This window comes from Pleurodeles waltl, chromosome 5 (assembly GCF_031143425.1).
Source record: "Pleurodeles waltl isolate 20211129_DDA chromosome 5, aPleWal1.hap1.20221129, whole genome shotgun sequence".
NCBI lineage: Eukaryota > Metazoa > Chordata > Amphibia > Caudata > Salamandridae > Pleurodeles > Pleurodeles waltl.
The window spans coordinates 178,132,667-178,148,115 of record NC_090444.1 but is presented as its reverse complement, the minus strand read 5'-3'; the positions used below and the strand labels follow the sequence as shown (position 1 = coordinate 178,148,115).

Genomic DNA, 15,449 nt, shown 5'->3' with positions numbered 1-15,449 from the left:
GGTGGCATAAGAACGATGGATTAAACCCAGATCCGTGACTGGGGGTGAGTGGTTGAAAAGTTTCAGCACTCCGTCCATCATCCTTTTGTGTTGCATCGGCTACTAGGACCACCTCCTTTGCCAAACCAGAAGATCACCTTACATGGTCAGAGCAACCATAAGCATACCCTGGCCTGGGTCAGGCAACACTACGCTCCCCCCACTCCTTTGAACAAGAATACTGAGCCCTTGGAATGATGCCTCCACATTGGGTAGGTGTAGAACCTACTCCCTGGGCCACTGGCTGATCCCCCTTCTGGAGTTTATTCCATCCAGTAACCTCTTTCCTCTAGATTCCTACATCCTGAAAAATGCAGACTCATTGGACCCTCACCCTCAGCATGCCGCTGGGGTCTTTAATGCCACCATCCTTTCGGGATGACTGCCTTTTCACACGGAAGAACAGCCCATTCAGAATTCTTGGTACCTCTCCCTCACAGAAAGCATACTAGTCCGGCCCACTTCCTTGGTCACTCCTAGGTCTCCCAGCATCACGTATGAGACCTTCCAGGAACCCTCCAGATCCTTGGCTAGCTAGTGCTACCATGCACAGGAGCACAGGGTCCCTTCACTTAAGATAGGCCCCACCTGTCTCCAGGTGACCGTCCAGGGACCCCACAGATCTCTGGTTGGCTAGTGCCACCCCCACACTGGAGCACAGGGTCCCTTCACTTAAGATAGGCCCCACCTGGCTCCAGGTAACCGCTAACCGTTCTACTCCAGGCAGACCCACCTTTGGCACCTTGGGGAGGGGACACCCCTAATCCCCCACCAAATCATTGCCACCTTACAGGACCCCAGGGCTCACCCTGGGGCTGTGACACCAACAGTGCCCCACGCAGGGGTCTGCTACGTAAAGGCCTTTGCAGCCCATCACTCTTCGACAGCTCAGAGTATCCCCTAACAAACATGGCCCCCTTCTCCCTTCCTTTCTCCTGGGGTCTGACCCCACAGGACCTACCTTACGGGTCAGTCAGTTGGGCACCGCCCCAACCTCCACCTCAAGCTTCAACTGACTTTGCTCCAGGATGACATCCTTTCGCTTCTTTTGGGCAGCCTCCTACCTTTCACTGACACTGCAGGGTCCAATACTAACTCCCTCAGAATGCCTCAGGGTTAGTCACTTAGCCCACCTAGCCCACCTAGGGAACCTAGGGGCTAACACTACACTTACTTTGGGGCCACCCCCCACCATGTGTCACCCCTGGGTCCCTCCTCAGCAGATAACATAGGGGGATCAAGGAAATCACAACTTCCTCGCACCCTCCCATCACTATGGTAACATTTTTCGGGGTTTCCCACTGTGGGAGCTCCTCGTGGGTGTCACTACTTGTGGGTACAAAATCTCCCACCCCCACCCTTCCAGTGGATTTGGCCTGTGCCAATGGCGAGAAAACAATCTCTGCGGGGAGAATGAATGGCTGGAGCCCCCTCCCTTTGGAAACTCGTCCTCCCCTTCACAAGAGTAAGAATTTCCTGGGGCTCCCTAACCACCTCCTAACTCATGAAGTCAGGGCCACCCAACCATCCCAGTCTGTGGTGTGGTATCAGTTGCTGTCTCTAAACCTTTAGAGAAGAATCCCTCCTCATGCAGGCCTAGAGTTCAAAAGGATACTCTATGGCCTAAAACACTTTGTGAACATTTCTTGGAAAGCTTCCCTTTGGCCGAAACATTTCCTCACTTGACATGTTTGTGCACGGGGGCTTTCCTCTCTCATACTTTTAGTTCACATGACCAAGCCTTTGAACCCTTCTCAGAGCCTTGCACTCTTATATTTGCTCATTACTGCATAGGTAGTGTGTGGGAAAACAGACTTATCAAGTGCCATAAATGCATACTGGAATGGGATACTACGTTTGTCGCTGCTGAGCACCAAATTTTGGAAAGTGGGTCATTATTTGTGTGGCCTGCACAAGTAATGGGTCCACACACAACCACCACTGAGAACCAAATACTTCATTGTAGTGCTTGACTCTCATAGGGTAGCATTGCAGACCAGTCCAAGGCTTACTCAAGGAGGGGGGTGTGGGTTAGTAATCCCCATTCACGACCACACAAGCATGACACTCAATAAACGATTGTCCAGTCTGTACTTTTTCTTTTGATAAAGTAAAAGTACATTTATTACACAGACACTACGCAATGCTATGCAACAATTTTAAAATATACACAAATTGATAGAATTATTCTTGGATGACATTGTGTAATGTCTTATGGCTTCCCCCTAGGGGAAATATAATCCAACAACCCACATGAAAAAACAATCCCTGGTATCCCAATGCAACATTTGACTGTAATGTAGAGTGAGAGCACCTAAATGTGGCAAATAAGTACATCTACTTGGCGAGAAGGTGGCTATCAGTCTCATTACTCAAATCAGTATAAACAAAGAACATATAGAGACATGTTTAAATACTTTAAAGGTGAAGATTACTTTTGGATTACTTTTAGATTACTCTCAAATGACTTCTTGGCTACCCTGGATTAACCTGGTGTAATACCATCCTACACCCCTACAGATTGCAGTCCTACAAGCAAAGAACAAAAGTTTCAAGGGGCATGTGCTTTACATAATGTTGGAACCCTTGGGGTTTATATTTCCTTTATCTCACCCAACCTAGGGTGGGGACACAAACGTTGCGTTGGGGGGGGATGCTGTGCTGTTCCTGCAGGTCCCCCTAGCAATGGGCGCTTGGTTGGTGGTGACTCCATCTTCCTGAAGCCACAGCAAACTGAGCACACAGCTCAGAATGACATTAGACCCTGCAAGGCCTTGTGGGGCATACGCTTACTTAATGAGCGGCTCTCCCACTGTGCCAGGGAGAGCTGCTTTGCTTCAAGTAATGCGGCCTCGCGCACCGCATTTGTTTTGGGGGGGGGGGGGTCTTCGTTTGAGGGCAGGATGGGGAGCCCACCCCCAGCTGCCCTCGTGTTTGGGAGGGGAGGGAGTGCCCAGTCCTACAAAGACACCCTTGTCATGCTGCATCTTCAGTGAAGGGCAGTGGAAGGAGCCCACCCCTGGCTGGTGATTGTTGTCGGGATCCCACCCTGGATGCTCCCGCCGGCTCCCCGCACAGCCAGCACCTCCAGGTGCTGCCGTAGCTGGCCCTTCCTTTGGGGTCTGCCGTACCTGCAGACACCAAAGGATGGGCGGCTGGGCGGCCGGTTGGGTGGGCTGTTTGGGGTAGTGTGACGGCACTCCCCCCTCTCCTGCTGCATTGGGGCCCCAGGATGGGGTCTTGGGCACCCCCTTACCACTTCAACCTCTTCACGGGGCCCCAACTTTGTCTTCTGGTGGGGACCCAGGATGGGGTCCAGGGCCCCAGCGCCACCTTCACAGGGAGCGTGACAGTGCTCCCCGGCCTAGTCTTCTGCCGCCGCCTCTCACTCAGCGGTGGCCACCTTCACAGGGGGATGCGACGGCGTCCCCATGCTTTGCTTTGTGGTAGGACCTCTGGATGCGGTCCAGGGTCCCCTTCCAACATTTTTGCAGGTGCTTCCCGCCTTCCTTCTCTGTGGGTCCCCAGGGCCCTCTGGGTTTATCTTCATGGGGGCCCCTGGCTTTACTTCTTTTTGGGGGCAGGCCCTGGCCTGCCCCAGGGCATCCACTGAAGCAGCGGCAGAGCCCTACCCACTTCGCCGGTCGCTCAGAAGTAGATCAAAGGTCTCCTTCAGAAATCTCAGGCCCCCAAGGGCCAATTTTGATGATTCGCTTCGTTTTGCTCCTGGTGGCGAGCCCTTGCCACCAGGTGCACTCCAGTTAGGCCTCCTGGCTTAGAAGGGTCCCAGATTGTCGCTGACTAGGAGGCTCCTTCACAGTAAAAGATCAAAAACCAGGTGGTCAAAAAGCAGAAAATGAGGGCGGACCATATGGTCAGAACAGTCTTCTCACAGAAGAACGTTATCAAAGGTTGTATTTATTCAAAGCTAGGTATACAGTGATGAAAAGTTATGGAAACTTGATGACAGGCTTGTTCCTTGTGATCCATGCCACCACAGCACCACCACAAATTACATACATTTAAAAATGTCATGCAATACTGGTGGACAGGCCACACATAGGGTGGACATGTATACGCCACTAGCATGTCCCCTATTTTAAGAGGACACATGAATTTTGAGAGAAGCCACTGTAATGCAACTGGCATTTCTTGACAGTAAAGCAAGAAAGGAGGATGACTGTGCTCAGTAACCTTGTCTTAATCTAGAGAGTTATATTACTGTTTCTGGATGATAGTAGGGGTTGAAGTTCAACACCATGCCTGCCCTGAGAAGAATACTGAATGACATTCATACATTCGTAGAATAGAAAACTCATGTTAGTGTCTAGATCTGTTAGTAATTTTTGACAGCTTTGACTTTAAAATTGTGAATAACTTATAGAACTGTGTATTGTTTGATTAGAACACTGTGGTTTGAGACTTTCCTGTGTTGGAGAACAGGAAGGGATGTAATTCGATTTAAATTGGCAACATCAAGATTTTAAAAGCTGACTAACATATAGCCTTCACTCGTCCTACTAATTCATTTAACATTTGTGGAACACCCCACTCGTTTTGTTACATCATGAATGATGGCGTTCCAAAATATAAGCAAAACACTAGTTAGACTGTAGTATGTGTGTTACATTTACGGAGGACATTCTTACAATAATAAGAAGAAATATGAACATTCTTATCTTTCCTTACAATATTCCCCAAAACTCTTAAACTGAGTTAGTGGCTAAACTTTGTATTAATTCTCCTTTCAGCATCTGGTGTCTGAGAATATATCACTCTTGTTCAGTAAATCATCAGAAGTCATGTAAACATCACCTCAATTATTATGTGTTTGCATTGCATGGGAATTAAAGTGTTGTCTAAATGATGTAAAGTTTATGTGGGGTTAAAGTTTATGAGGTGATCACAGAAGCAAGACAGACTCACCACTGGTATTTCTGATCCATTCATTATTGCTTTTGCTGTTACCAATATGCCTTCATTGTCAGTAAATCTGTTCTGTTTTGTGACTTTTTAATAATAATGAATACTCAAAGTGTGGGATTTGTCTTACTTTATCTCAAACCATAACCTTAGTAGATTTCTTTCCCCTTCTTTGACTAAGTGAGTCTCATTCAGAAATACAAGGTCTGGGTGCAAATGTCTTAGTTGTGCTACTGTTTTTGCTTGATGGGTTATTTGTTCCATGGACCAACACTTACTATTGTGGGTGTGCAGTAAGTGTGCCAGTGTGAGTGATGGGTGTTGGGTTAGGGGCAATAAATCAAACACCATATTACTTCTTGATGTATCATGTGTAGTGTTCATTATGTTGATCCAGGATCAATTAATAAACCACTTGACTCCCTGTTAAATTACTGGCTTCAATGTTGGCTTTGTCAGTCATGAAGACTTTCTGGACCAAACGTCTGTTTCTGCTAAACGGTTTTATGTAGATTACATCTTACATTCCAACTCATATTGAAAGTAATTTTTAACTACGTAATATCTATCTATATTTGTTATACTTTTCTATAAAGTTCAGTGAACTTCTATTTACAAGTCATATATCTATGCACAAACCGTTATTGTAAGTACTAACTAAATAAGTGACAAAATATTAAGATACTGTTGTCAGGGTAAAATATTATCCGACTGAACAATTAGGTGCTTATATGAAATGTCTTTGTGTGCCTGATCAGCCCAATTTATTTTAAGAATTTTAGTGATTTTGCAAATCCCTGGTTGGCATATTTAACTCTTCTGTAAGGCCGTGGTTTGTGGTGTAGAAACTGCCCACATGACATGGAAAGTTAAATGTCACTTATGGACTACAGCACTTATTGTGCCATCCACTGAAAGTGACAAGGAAAACATTGGGTCAGGCCCTCAAATGTAGCCTGGCTGCGGCAGTTTAAACCTGCAGTGTGACCTGTCGAAATAATCTTTTTGACAGAGGAAAACCGTTCCTTTTAGATACTGTCAACCCCAAGTCGTCCATGTAACCTGCAAGGTAGTACTTAGGGCTTGATTTAGAGCGTGGCGGAGAGAGTACGCCATCGCAACAGAGTACCCTGTCTGCCAAACTGAAGGTCTGCCCGTCTCATTGAGAGACTGGCAGACCTTCAGTATGTCAATGGCAGAGATATACTGTCTCTGGTAGCAACAGAAACCTCTGACTACCTGACCAATACATAGCCGTCAGAGGTTTTGTCATTTGGACACCCACCCTATTTAGAGTGGGTAAACAAATGGTGAGTTTTCACTGTCCATCACCGCTAAGTAAAACCTGGCATTACGGAGCAGTGAAAACCGCAAAATGATCCCCACGTCATGGAAGAAAACTCCAATGTCAAGGAGGATATTGCTTTTTATTTCATCTTCAAAAACAAAACCCCTCATTAGGATTTTGTTTTTGAAAATAAAAAAAAGTTGAAAGTTTTACATACGGCTCTATCATGTTGACGCAACCATCTGTCAGACTTTTTCAATGCGTTTACAAAAACCTCCATGATGGCGGTTCCTGGAAATGCAAGACTGTTAGCCTCATGAGTTTGGTGGTAGGACGAGCCGACCGCCAAGCGAATGAGTGGAGGATGCCACCATCATATCGGTGGCATCCCCCGTGCGCATATTACAATGTTCCCGCCAGGCTGACCGGTGGGAACATTGTATTACGCACTACGATATTGGCCTCGGCTCCTTTAAGAGATCTGAGGCCAATATCGTAGCACTCCAGCACCCTCATAATGTGCACTGTCTGCAAAGCAGACAGTGCGCATTTTGATGCTGCTGGGTGGAGGGGCCCTGCACTGCCCATGCAGTAGGCAGTGGCAGTGCAGGGGTGCCCTCTGGCATTCAGCACTGGCTTTCCGCCAGCTTTTTAATGGCGGGGTCCCCACCAGGGAAAGACTGGCGGAAAGTTGAGTTGTAATCAGCCAGGTGGCGCTGAGTTCATTGCCGCCCTGGCTGAGTACAACTCAAACCACCGTCCGCCCATCAGGAACAATGTTACTGCCGGGTCCACCCACCTGGGTTGTAATGTGGTGGTCAGACCTCCACAGTTGCGGTGGTCTGACCATCATTGTCTCGTAATGCAGCTCTATGTCTGAAAGTGGAAATCTTGACCTAGTGCAGGCGTGAAAAGTATCCACCTGACGCAAGGACTTTATCTGCCGTAAAATTTGAATTTCTCCCACACAGAGCGTTTCCCGTCAAAACCAATGGCTTCCATGGGCCTTCGTCTAGTGGCCATCCAGCTTCAAGAGGATTTTGACAAATATAGCCTACAACATTGCCCTACGGGGGGATTTTGATTTCCATTTCAACGACTAATTCAGAATGTCAAATCCTTGGCATAGACAAACCCACTTTGTGTATTCGACCTGCGCTCCATTGTGGTTTGCCTGAAAGCACGCCTAGGTCCTCGTCAACCACTAATCGTGGCTACTGATTTGTGCTTTTTTTTTTGTTCATGCTTTTTGCATTAAATCTTTTAAAATTCATATCTGTTGTTTCCCTTATTGGATATTTGTTATTTTGGTGCCTCTTTACTCAATACATATTTATCTGTTTTTCTAAATTGCTTGTCGGATTTTTATTGTGTTGTGTTTTGACTTTTTAACTATTTTGCGTAACACATTTTCATACGTTAAGCCCTTCTGCTCTGTGCTATATCTACCAGGGGGTTAAGCAAATGTTGAAATTATTGAAACTTTATTTTACCCGGACAAGTTTTTGGCCTTATTTCTTGTGTTGAACACATTTCCATCACCAATAATGCCCCACTTTTTTCCAACTTACAGTTAAATTATCATGATAAATTGGAAACATAACTATGTCTGTATGTAAGCGCACACACTACTCCCCGCACAACTAAATTTCCCTCTGATTTGTATCAATTGCAATCGAAAAATAAGGGAATGGCAGTCTTCTCATCGTCTGATGAAATGTTTCAAGTGTTATTACAGAATTCAAGAATTAAGCATCAATTCTACAATTCAGGGTTCACTCAGGCAAAATTTTCCAAATGATACCTTGTGTAGAAATGTAAGCAAGACTAGCCTTCCCAGTAGAGCACTGTGATCATCTCTAAAACAGACATGGAATGCAAGTTAAGTGCAGGAACAAAATTGATATTAGATGAAATTATATGCTAGATGCTTTTCTTTGTTTCGCAGGCAGAGCAAGTGCTTATGCTAAACATATTCGTACATTTGCATACTAGTGCAGATGATCTGACCTCGGATTTTTCTCCATAGGATGACTACACTTCATTCATTTCTTCTAGCACCTTGTAGTTTCCTGAACACTAACACTCACTGGCACAATCTGCCCAGGATAATTGACGAGACTGTCAATCTGAAAGTGGAGCACTTAGCAGAGTCATCTGGGTTGCTGAACATTGATAAGCCCCAGTGCTCTGTCGTGCTAGTTCTTGTTTGTGATGGTAGCACAATGCCCTTCACTATTGTAGCTTTTGGTTGTAGAAATAGTTGTCAAACTATTCGGAGATAGTAAATCCTACTCTTTGCTGAATTTTGTTTACTGTTTCAAGTACACTGATCAAATATTTTATTTCCTTAAAGGTGGGTTTTCAATGGGAGGAGCCATGGCAATGCATTTAGCATATCGACATCATCAGACTGTAGCTGGAGTCTTTGCTCTATCCAGTTTTCTAAATAAATCTTCAATTGTTTATCAGGTATGTCTAAATCTTTTATAAGCAACTTAAACAACATCCAGATTTGTTTAAAATAAATTACTGAAATTGCTGGCGCTGACGTAATGAATGGTATAGACATAACAAGGAGGGAGTTGGTCATACCTGAAACGTGGGCTCAGATGTTGGGTAAGATGCTGTTTAGCCCACAGATTTGACCGAAGTTGCCGACAAATTAATTACACTGTCAACATGTTGGCTTAATTGTCCCAAACTCTACCAAATTCTCAAAATATGGTGCTTCTGAGGTTATGGACAGGCTTAAACTGACCATTGTGTAGTAAAATTGTTGTTAGTTAAAATATAAAATGCAAAATATTTCTGTTCCTATAAGTCTACATCTGTTCAAAGTAAATACATGAATCAATCCCATCTGCTCCTGAAACGTTTTGTTCTGCAGGATCATCATGGAAATATCTACTGAATTCTGCTGCCCCTGCAGAAAGCAAAGTCATAGATGGAGCTGCAGCATTAGCCAAAAACTGCACATTGGAGCTTCAGTTCCATGGTGGTGATTGGCTTGAATCCTGATGGAAAACACATGACATGTGCAGCCCTGGTCTTAGTCAGAGTCTGCTACAGAATGTCCACCTCAGTTGTAGTCTCTGTGGTAGTTTGTCAAAGCTTACTTACTCACTTAATTGTTCATTACATTACATTTTGCAACCGAAACATTGATAGTTACCCATACCACTGGTAAAAAATGATTTGTCATTTATACAGTTTTCTATAGCTGGTGCCAGACTGAGGAGTGTCAGAATACTTTACAAGAGGAAAGTACATTGAAGTGGCAAATTCAGTGGAATATACGTTTCATTACATCACAAACTGTGGGGACAGAATAAACGTATGGGACTAGTCATAAGCTAGTTTATAAAAGAATGATAGGTTTCTGTCCAATGTGTAATGCTCAGGCCTACAACTTGCATTAATTGATATTTTTGATTATCATTAACCCTTTCGCTGCCAGGTCTTTTCCCCCTCAGGTGCCAAGCCTTTCTTGGCTATTTGGGGCAATTCGCACTTAGGCCCTTTTTTTGTCCACATAAGCTACCCACGCCATATTTGCATCCTTTTTCCCAACATCCTAGGGATTCTAGAAGTACCCAGAGTTTGTGGATTCCCCTGAAGGACACCAAGAAATTAGCCAAAATACAGCAAACATTTTGTTAAAAAAATAAAATAAAATGGGAAAAAGGGCTGCAGAAGAAGGCTTGTGATTTTTTTCCCCCCTGAAAATGGCATTGTAGGAAGTTCGCTCTGTATGTACTATTTCAAAGTAAGAAATAGCATGCACAGAGTCCAAGGGTTCCCCTTAGAGGTGAGATAGTGGCAAAAAGAGATAATTCTAATGCTCTATTTTGTGGTAGTGTGGTCGAGCAGTAGGCTTATCAGAGGGTAGTGTTAAGCATTTGTTGGACACACACAGGCAATAAATGAGGCCTCAATTAGGGTAGCCTTCATGAGGTCATAGGATTCTGCATCTTTTCCAGAGAGTGTGAGGAGTCTATCCCTACACTTTCCAGTGAACATTTCCCAAAGGAGAGCACCCCAGTGAGATCTGTTTACTTTTCTGGTTGCACAAGCCCTCTCAAAAGCTGTGAACCATTTGGTGATGTCATCACCATCTTCATATTTAGTTACAATCCCTTTAGGCATTTTCAACATGTCAAGAGAATCTCTGACCCTATTTATGTTGCTGCCACCATTGATGGGACCAAAGCCCATCTCTTGTCTTTCCCTTTCTATGGCTAGGAGCTGTCTCTCTAAAGCCAATCTTTTGGCCATTCTGGCTAGCCGGAGGTCCTCTTTATTGAGGCTGCCCTCAATGCTTCCAGAGTTGCTGGACTCTCCTGTGAGAAAAGCAGCATCTCTGACTATCACTTGTGGAGACAGGGTTTGAGGGACCCTGTTCTCCCTAACTAGGATTGGAGGTGGGAATTCCTCCACATCACTAGCTTCCCCCTCTGAGAAGGTATCCTCAGAGGGGTTGTTCTTAGCAAACTCTGCCAAAAGCTCTTAATCTTTTTGGTTTTGCAGAGAGACCTTAACTCTGACATCCTAAGATGCAGGTAAGGGGTGAGGTTGAGTTCCATCACAATCTCTTCTGCATTAGACATTATGGGCCAGATGTACGAAGGCATTAGCGCCTCGCAAACAGCGAAAAACGCCATTTTCGAGGCGCTAATGCCCTCACGCGATGCAGAAACACATTTTGCGAATCGGAACCGACTCACAAAATATGTTTCCGACTCGCAAATAGGAAGGGGTGTTCCCTTCCTATTAGCGACTCGCACCGCAATGTAAGTTCCGCGGTCGCAAATCAACTCGCCGTTATCATCCACTTGAAGTGGATGGTAACTCCTTCGCAAACGGGAAGGAGTCCCCATGGGACCCCTTCCCCTTTGTGAATGCACCCAAAATTATTTTTTCAGAGCAGGCAGTGGTCCTATGGACCACTGCCTACTCTGAAAAAAAACGAAACAAAAGGTTTCAGTATTTTTTTCTATTTACAGCTCGTTTTCCTTTAAGGAAAACGGGCTGCAAAGAGAAAAAAAAAACTGCTTTATTTAAAAGCAGTCACGGACATGGTGGTCTGCTGTCTCCAGCAGGCCACCATCCCCATGAGTGCCTAGACTCGCTATGGGGTCGCAAACTGCGACCCACCTCATAAATATTTATGAGGTGGGTCTTTGCGACCCCATAGCGAGTCGCAGAAGGTGTCTGAGACACCTTTCTGCATTGCAATTTGCGAGTCGGAAGGACTCGCAATTTGCAACTCGCAAATTGCTTTCTACCTACATCTGGCCCTATGTTTCTAAAAGTTGGAATACTTTTTAAGAATCTAAAACTATCTCTAGAACTTAATTCAAACTTTTACAAAACTTTTAAACTCTAAAAAGAAATGCTAACCGAGACTAACACAAGGCCCTAGCAGGACTTTTTAAAATTTAGAAAAATAGCTAAAATTTCACAAATCAGTTTCTAATGACAATTTTTGGAATGTAGTCGTGTGATCAGGTATTGGCTGAGTAGTCCAGCAAATGCAAAGTTTTGTACTCCACCGCTGATCCACCAATGTAGGAAGTTGGCTCTGTGTGTACTATTTCAAAGTAAGAAATAGCATGCACAGAGTCCAAGGGTTCCCCTTAGAGGTAAGATAGGCAAAAAGAGATAATTCTAATGCTCTATTTTGTGGTAGTGTGGTCGAGCAGTAGGCTTATTAGAGGGTAGTGTTAAGCATTTGTTGTACACACACAGGCAATAAATGAGGAACACACACTCAAAGACAATTCCAGGCCAATAGGTTTTTATATAGAAAAATATATTTTCTTAGTTTATTTTAAGAACCACAGGTTCAAAATTTACAAACAATACTTTAAATGAAAGGTATTTCACTTAGGAACTTTAGGAACTTTGAATTAGCAAAATAGCATATGCAGTTTTCACACAAATGGCAATAAGCTATTTTAAAACTAGACAGTGCAATTTTCAACAGTTCCTGGGGGAGGTAAGTGTTTGTTAGTTTTGCAGGTAAGTAAACCACCTACAGGGTTCAACGTTGGGTCCAAGGTAGCCCACCGTTGGGGGTTCAGGGCAACCCCAAAGTTACCACACCAGAAGCTCAGGGCCGGTCAGGTGCAGAGGTCAAAGTGGTGCCCAAAACACATAGGCTTCAATGGAGAAGGGGGTGCCCTGGTTCCAGTCTGCCAGCAGGTAAGTACCCGCATCTTCGGAGGGCAGACCCAGGGGGGTTTTGTAGGGCACCGGGGGGGACACAAGTCAGCACAAAAAGTACACCCTCAGCGGCACGGGCAGCCGGGTGCAGTGTGCAAACAGGCGTCGGATTTGCAATGGAGTTCAATGGGAGACCAAGGGGTCTCTTCAGCGATGCAGGCAAGGGGGGGGTGGGGCTCCTCAGGGTAGCCACCACCTGGGCAAGGGAGAGGGCCACCTGGGGGGCGCTCCTGCACTGGAGGTCGGATCCTTCAGGTCTTGGGGGCTGCGGGTGCAGTGTCCTTACCAGGCGTCGGGTCTTTGAAGCAGGCAGTCGCGGTCAGGGGGAGCCTCTCGATTCCCTCTGCAGGTGTCGCTGTGGGGGCTCAGGGGGGTCAACTCTGGCTACTCACGGGCTCGCAGTCGCCGGGGAGTCCTCCCTGTAGTGTTTGTTTTCAACAAGTCGAGCCGGGGGCGTCGGGTGCAGAGTGCAAAGTCTCACGCTTCCGGCGGGAAACGTGTGTTCTTTCAAAGTTGCTTCTTTGTTGCAAAGATGCTTCTTTCTTGCAGCAGAGCCGCTGTCCTCGGGAGTTCTTGGTCCTTTTAGATGCAGGGTAGTCCTCTGAGGCTTCAGAGGTCGCTGGACCCTGTGGAACGCGTCGCTGGAGCAATTCTTTTGAAGTGGGGAGACAGGCCGATGAAGCTGGGGCCAAAGCAGTTGGTGTCTCCGTCTTCTCTGCAGGTTTTTCAGCTCAGCAGTCCTTCTTCATCTTAGGTTGCAGGAATCTATCTTGCTGGGTTCTGGGAGCCCCAAAATACTCGATTTAGGGGTGTGTTTAGGTCTGGGGGGTTAGTAGCCAATGGCTACTAGCCCTGAGGGTGGCTACACCCTCTTTGTGCCTCCTCCCTGAGGGGAGGGTGGCACATCCCTAATCCTATTGGGGGAATCCTCAGTCTGCAAGATGGAGGATTTCTAAAAGTCAGAGTCACCTCAGCTCAGGACACCTTAGGGGCTGTCCTGACTGGCCAGTGACTCCTCCTTGTTTTTCTCATTATCTCCTCCGGTCTTGCCGCCAAAATGTGGGGCCGTGGCCGGAGGGGGCGGGCAACTCCACTAGCTGGAGTGCCCTGGGGTGCTGTAACAAAGGGGGTGAGCCTTTGAGGCTCACCGCCAGGTGTTACAGTGCCTGCAGGGGGAGGTGAGAAGCACCTCCACCCAGTACAGGCTTTGTTACTAGCCACAGAGTGACAAAGGCACTCTCCCCATGTGGCCAGCAACATGTCTGGTGTGTGGCAGGCTGCTAAAACTAGTCAGCCCACACTGGAAGTCGGTTAAGGTTTCAGGGGGCATCTCTAAGATGCCCTCTGGGGTGTATGTTACAATAAAATGTACACTGGCATCAGTGTGCATTTATTGTGCTGAGAAGTTTGATACCAAACTTCACAGTTTTCGGTGTAGCCATTATGGTGCTGTGGAGTTCGTGCATGACAGACTCCCAGACCATATACTCTTATAGCTACCCTGCACTTACAATGTCTAAGGTTTTGCTTAGACACTGTAGGGGCATAGTGCTCATGCACTTATGCCCTCACCTATGGTATAGTGCACCCTGCCTTAAGGCTGTAAGGCCTGCTAGAGGGGTGACTTATCTATACCTATAGGCAGTGTGAGGTTGGAATGGCACCCTGAGGGGAGTGCCATGTTGACTTAGTCATTTTATCCCCACTAGCACACACAAGCTGGCAAGCAGTGTGTCTGTGCTGAGTGAGGGGTCCCCAGGGTGGCATAAGATATGCTGCAGCCCTTAGAGACCTTCCCTGGCATCAGGGCCCTTGGTACCAGGAGTACCAGTTACAAGGTACTTACCTGGATGCCAGGGTGTGGCAATTGTGGAAACAAAAGTACAGGTTAGGGAAAGAACACTGGTGCTGGGGCCTGGTTAGCAGGCCTCAGCACACTTTCAAATCATAACTTGGCATCAGCAAAGGCAAAAAGTCAGGGGGTAACCATGCCAAGGAGGCATTTCCTTACAGGCATCAACACAGTGTTTACGATGCTAAAATCACCATCTTACCAACTTTCTGGTCAGGCAGACTTGAATCAGAAAAACACATTTTTCAACACAATTTTGGCATTTTACTGGGAAATACCCCATTTTTACTATTTTTTGTGCTTTTAGCTTCCTTCCAGTTAGTGACAGAAATGGGTATGAAACCAATGCTGGATCCCGGAGAGCTAAAGATTTCTAAAAAGTAGACAAAATTCTGAATTCAGCAAGAGGTCATTTGTGTAGATCCTACAAAGTCTTCCTACAGAAAATAACGTCTGAAAAAAAAAAAAAAAATGAAATTGAGCTGAAAAAAACAACCATTTTCCCCCACGTTTTACTCTGTAACTTTTTCCTGCGATGTCAGATTTGTGAAAGCAATATAACGTTACGTCTGCTGGACTCCTCTGGTTGCAGGGATTTATAGGGCTTGTAGGGTTATCAAGAACCCTAGGTACCCAGAGGCAATAAATGAACTGCACCTGGCAATGGGGTTTCATTCTATACCGGGTATACAACAATTCATTTGGTGAAATATAAAGAGTGAAAAATAGGCATCAAGAAAACCTTTGTATTTCCGAAATGGGCACAAGATAAGGTGTTGAGAAGCAGTAATTATTTGCACATCTCTGAATTCCGGGGTGCCCATTCTAGCTTGTGAATTACAGGGCATTTCTCAAAAATAGACGTCTTTATTACACACTGTCTTACATTTGGAAGGACAAAATACAGAGAAAGACAAGGGGCAATAACACTTGTTCTTCTATTCTGTGTTCCCCCAAGTCTCCTGATAAAAATGGTACGTCACTTTTGTGGGTAGGCCTAACGCCTGCGACAGGAAACGCAACATGGACACATCACGTTTTACATTGAAAACTGAAGTGTTTTTTGGAAAGTGCCTAGCTGTGGATTTTGATCTCAAGCTCAGCCGGCACCTAGGGAAA

The 15,449-nt window shown here is 45.6% G+C and overlaps 1 protein-coding gene across 1 annotated transcript in view; it reads left to right on the top strand.

The window, feature by feature from the left end:
* The window catches only part of LYPLAL1 (lysophospholipase like 1), a 172,755-nt gene that overhangs the window by 149,705 nt on the left and 7,601 nt on the right, over positions 1 to 15,449 (top strand). Inside the window, exon 4 of the mRNA XM_069233879.1 lies at positions 8,607 to 8,722. Within this exon, the coding sequence (XP_069089980.1) occupies positions 8,607 to 8,722 (116 nt within the window). The remainder of the gene's footprint in view (positions 1 to 8,606; positions 8,723 to 15,449) is intronic.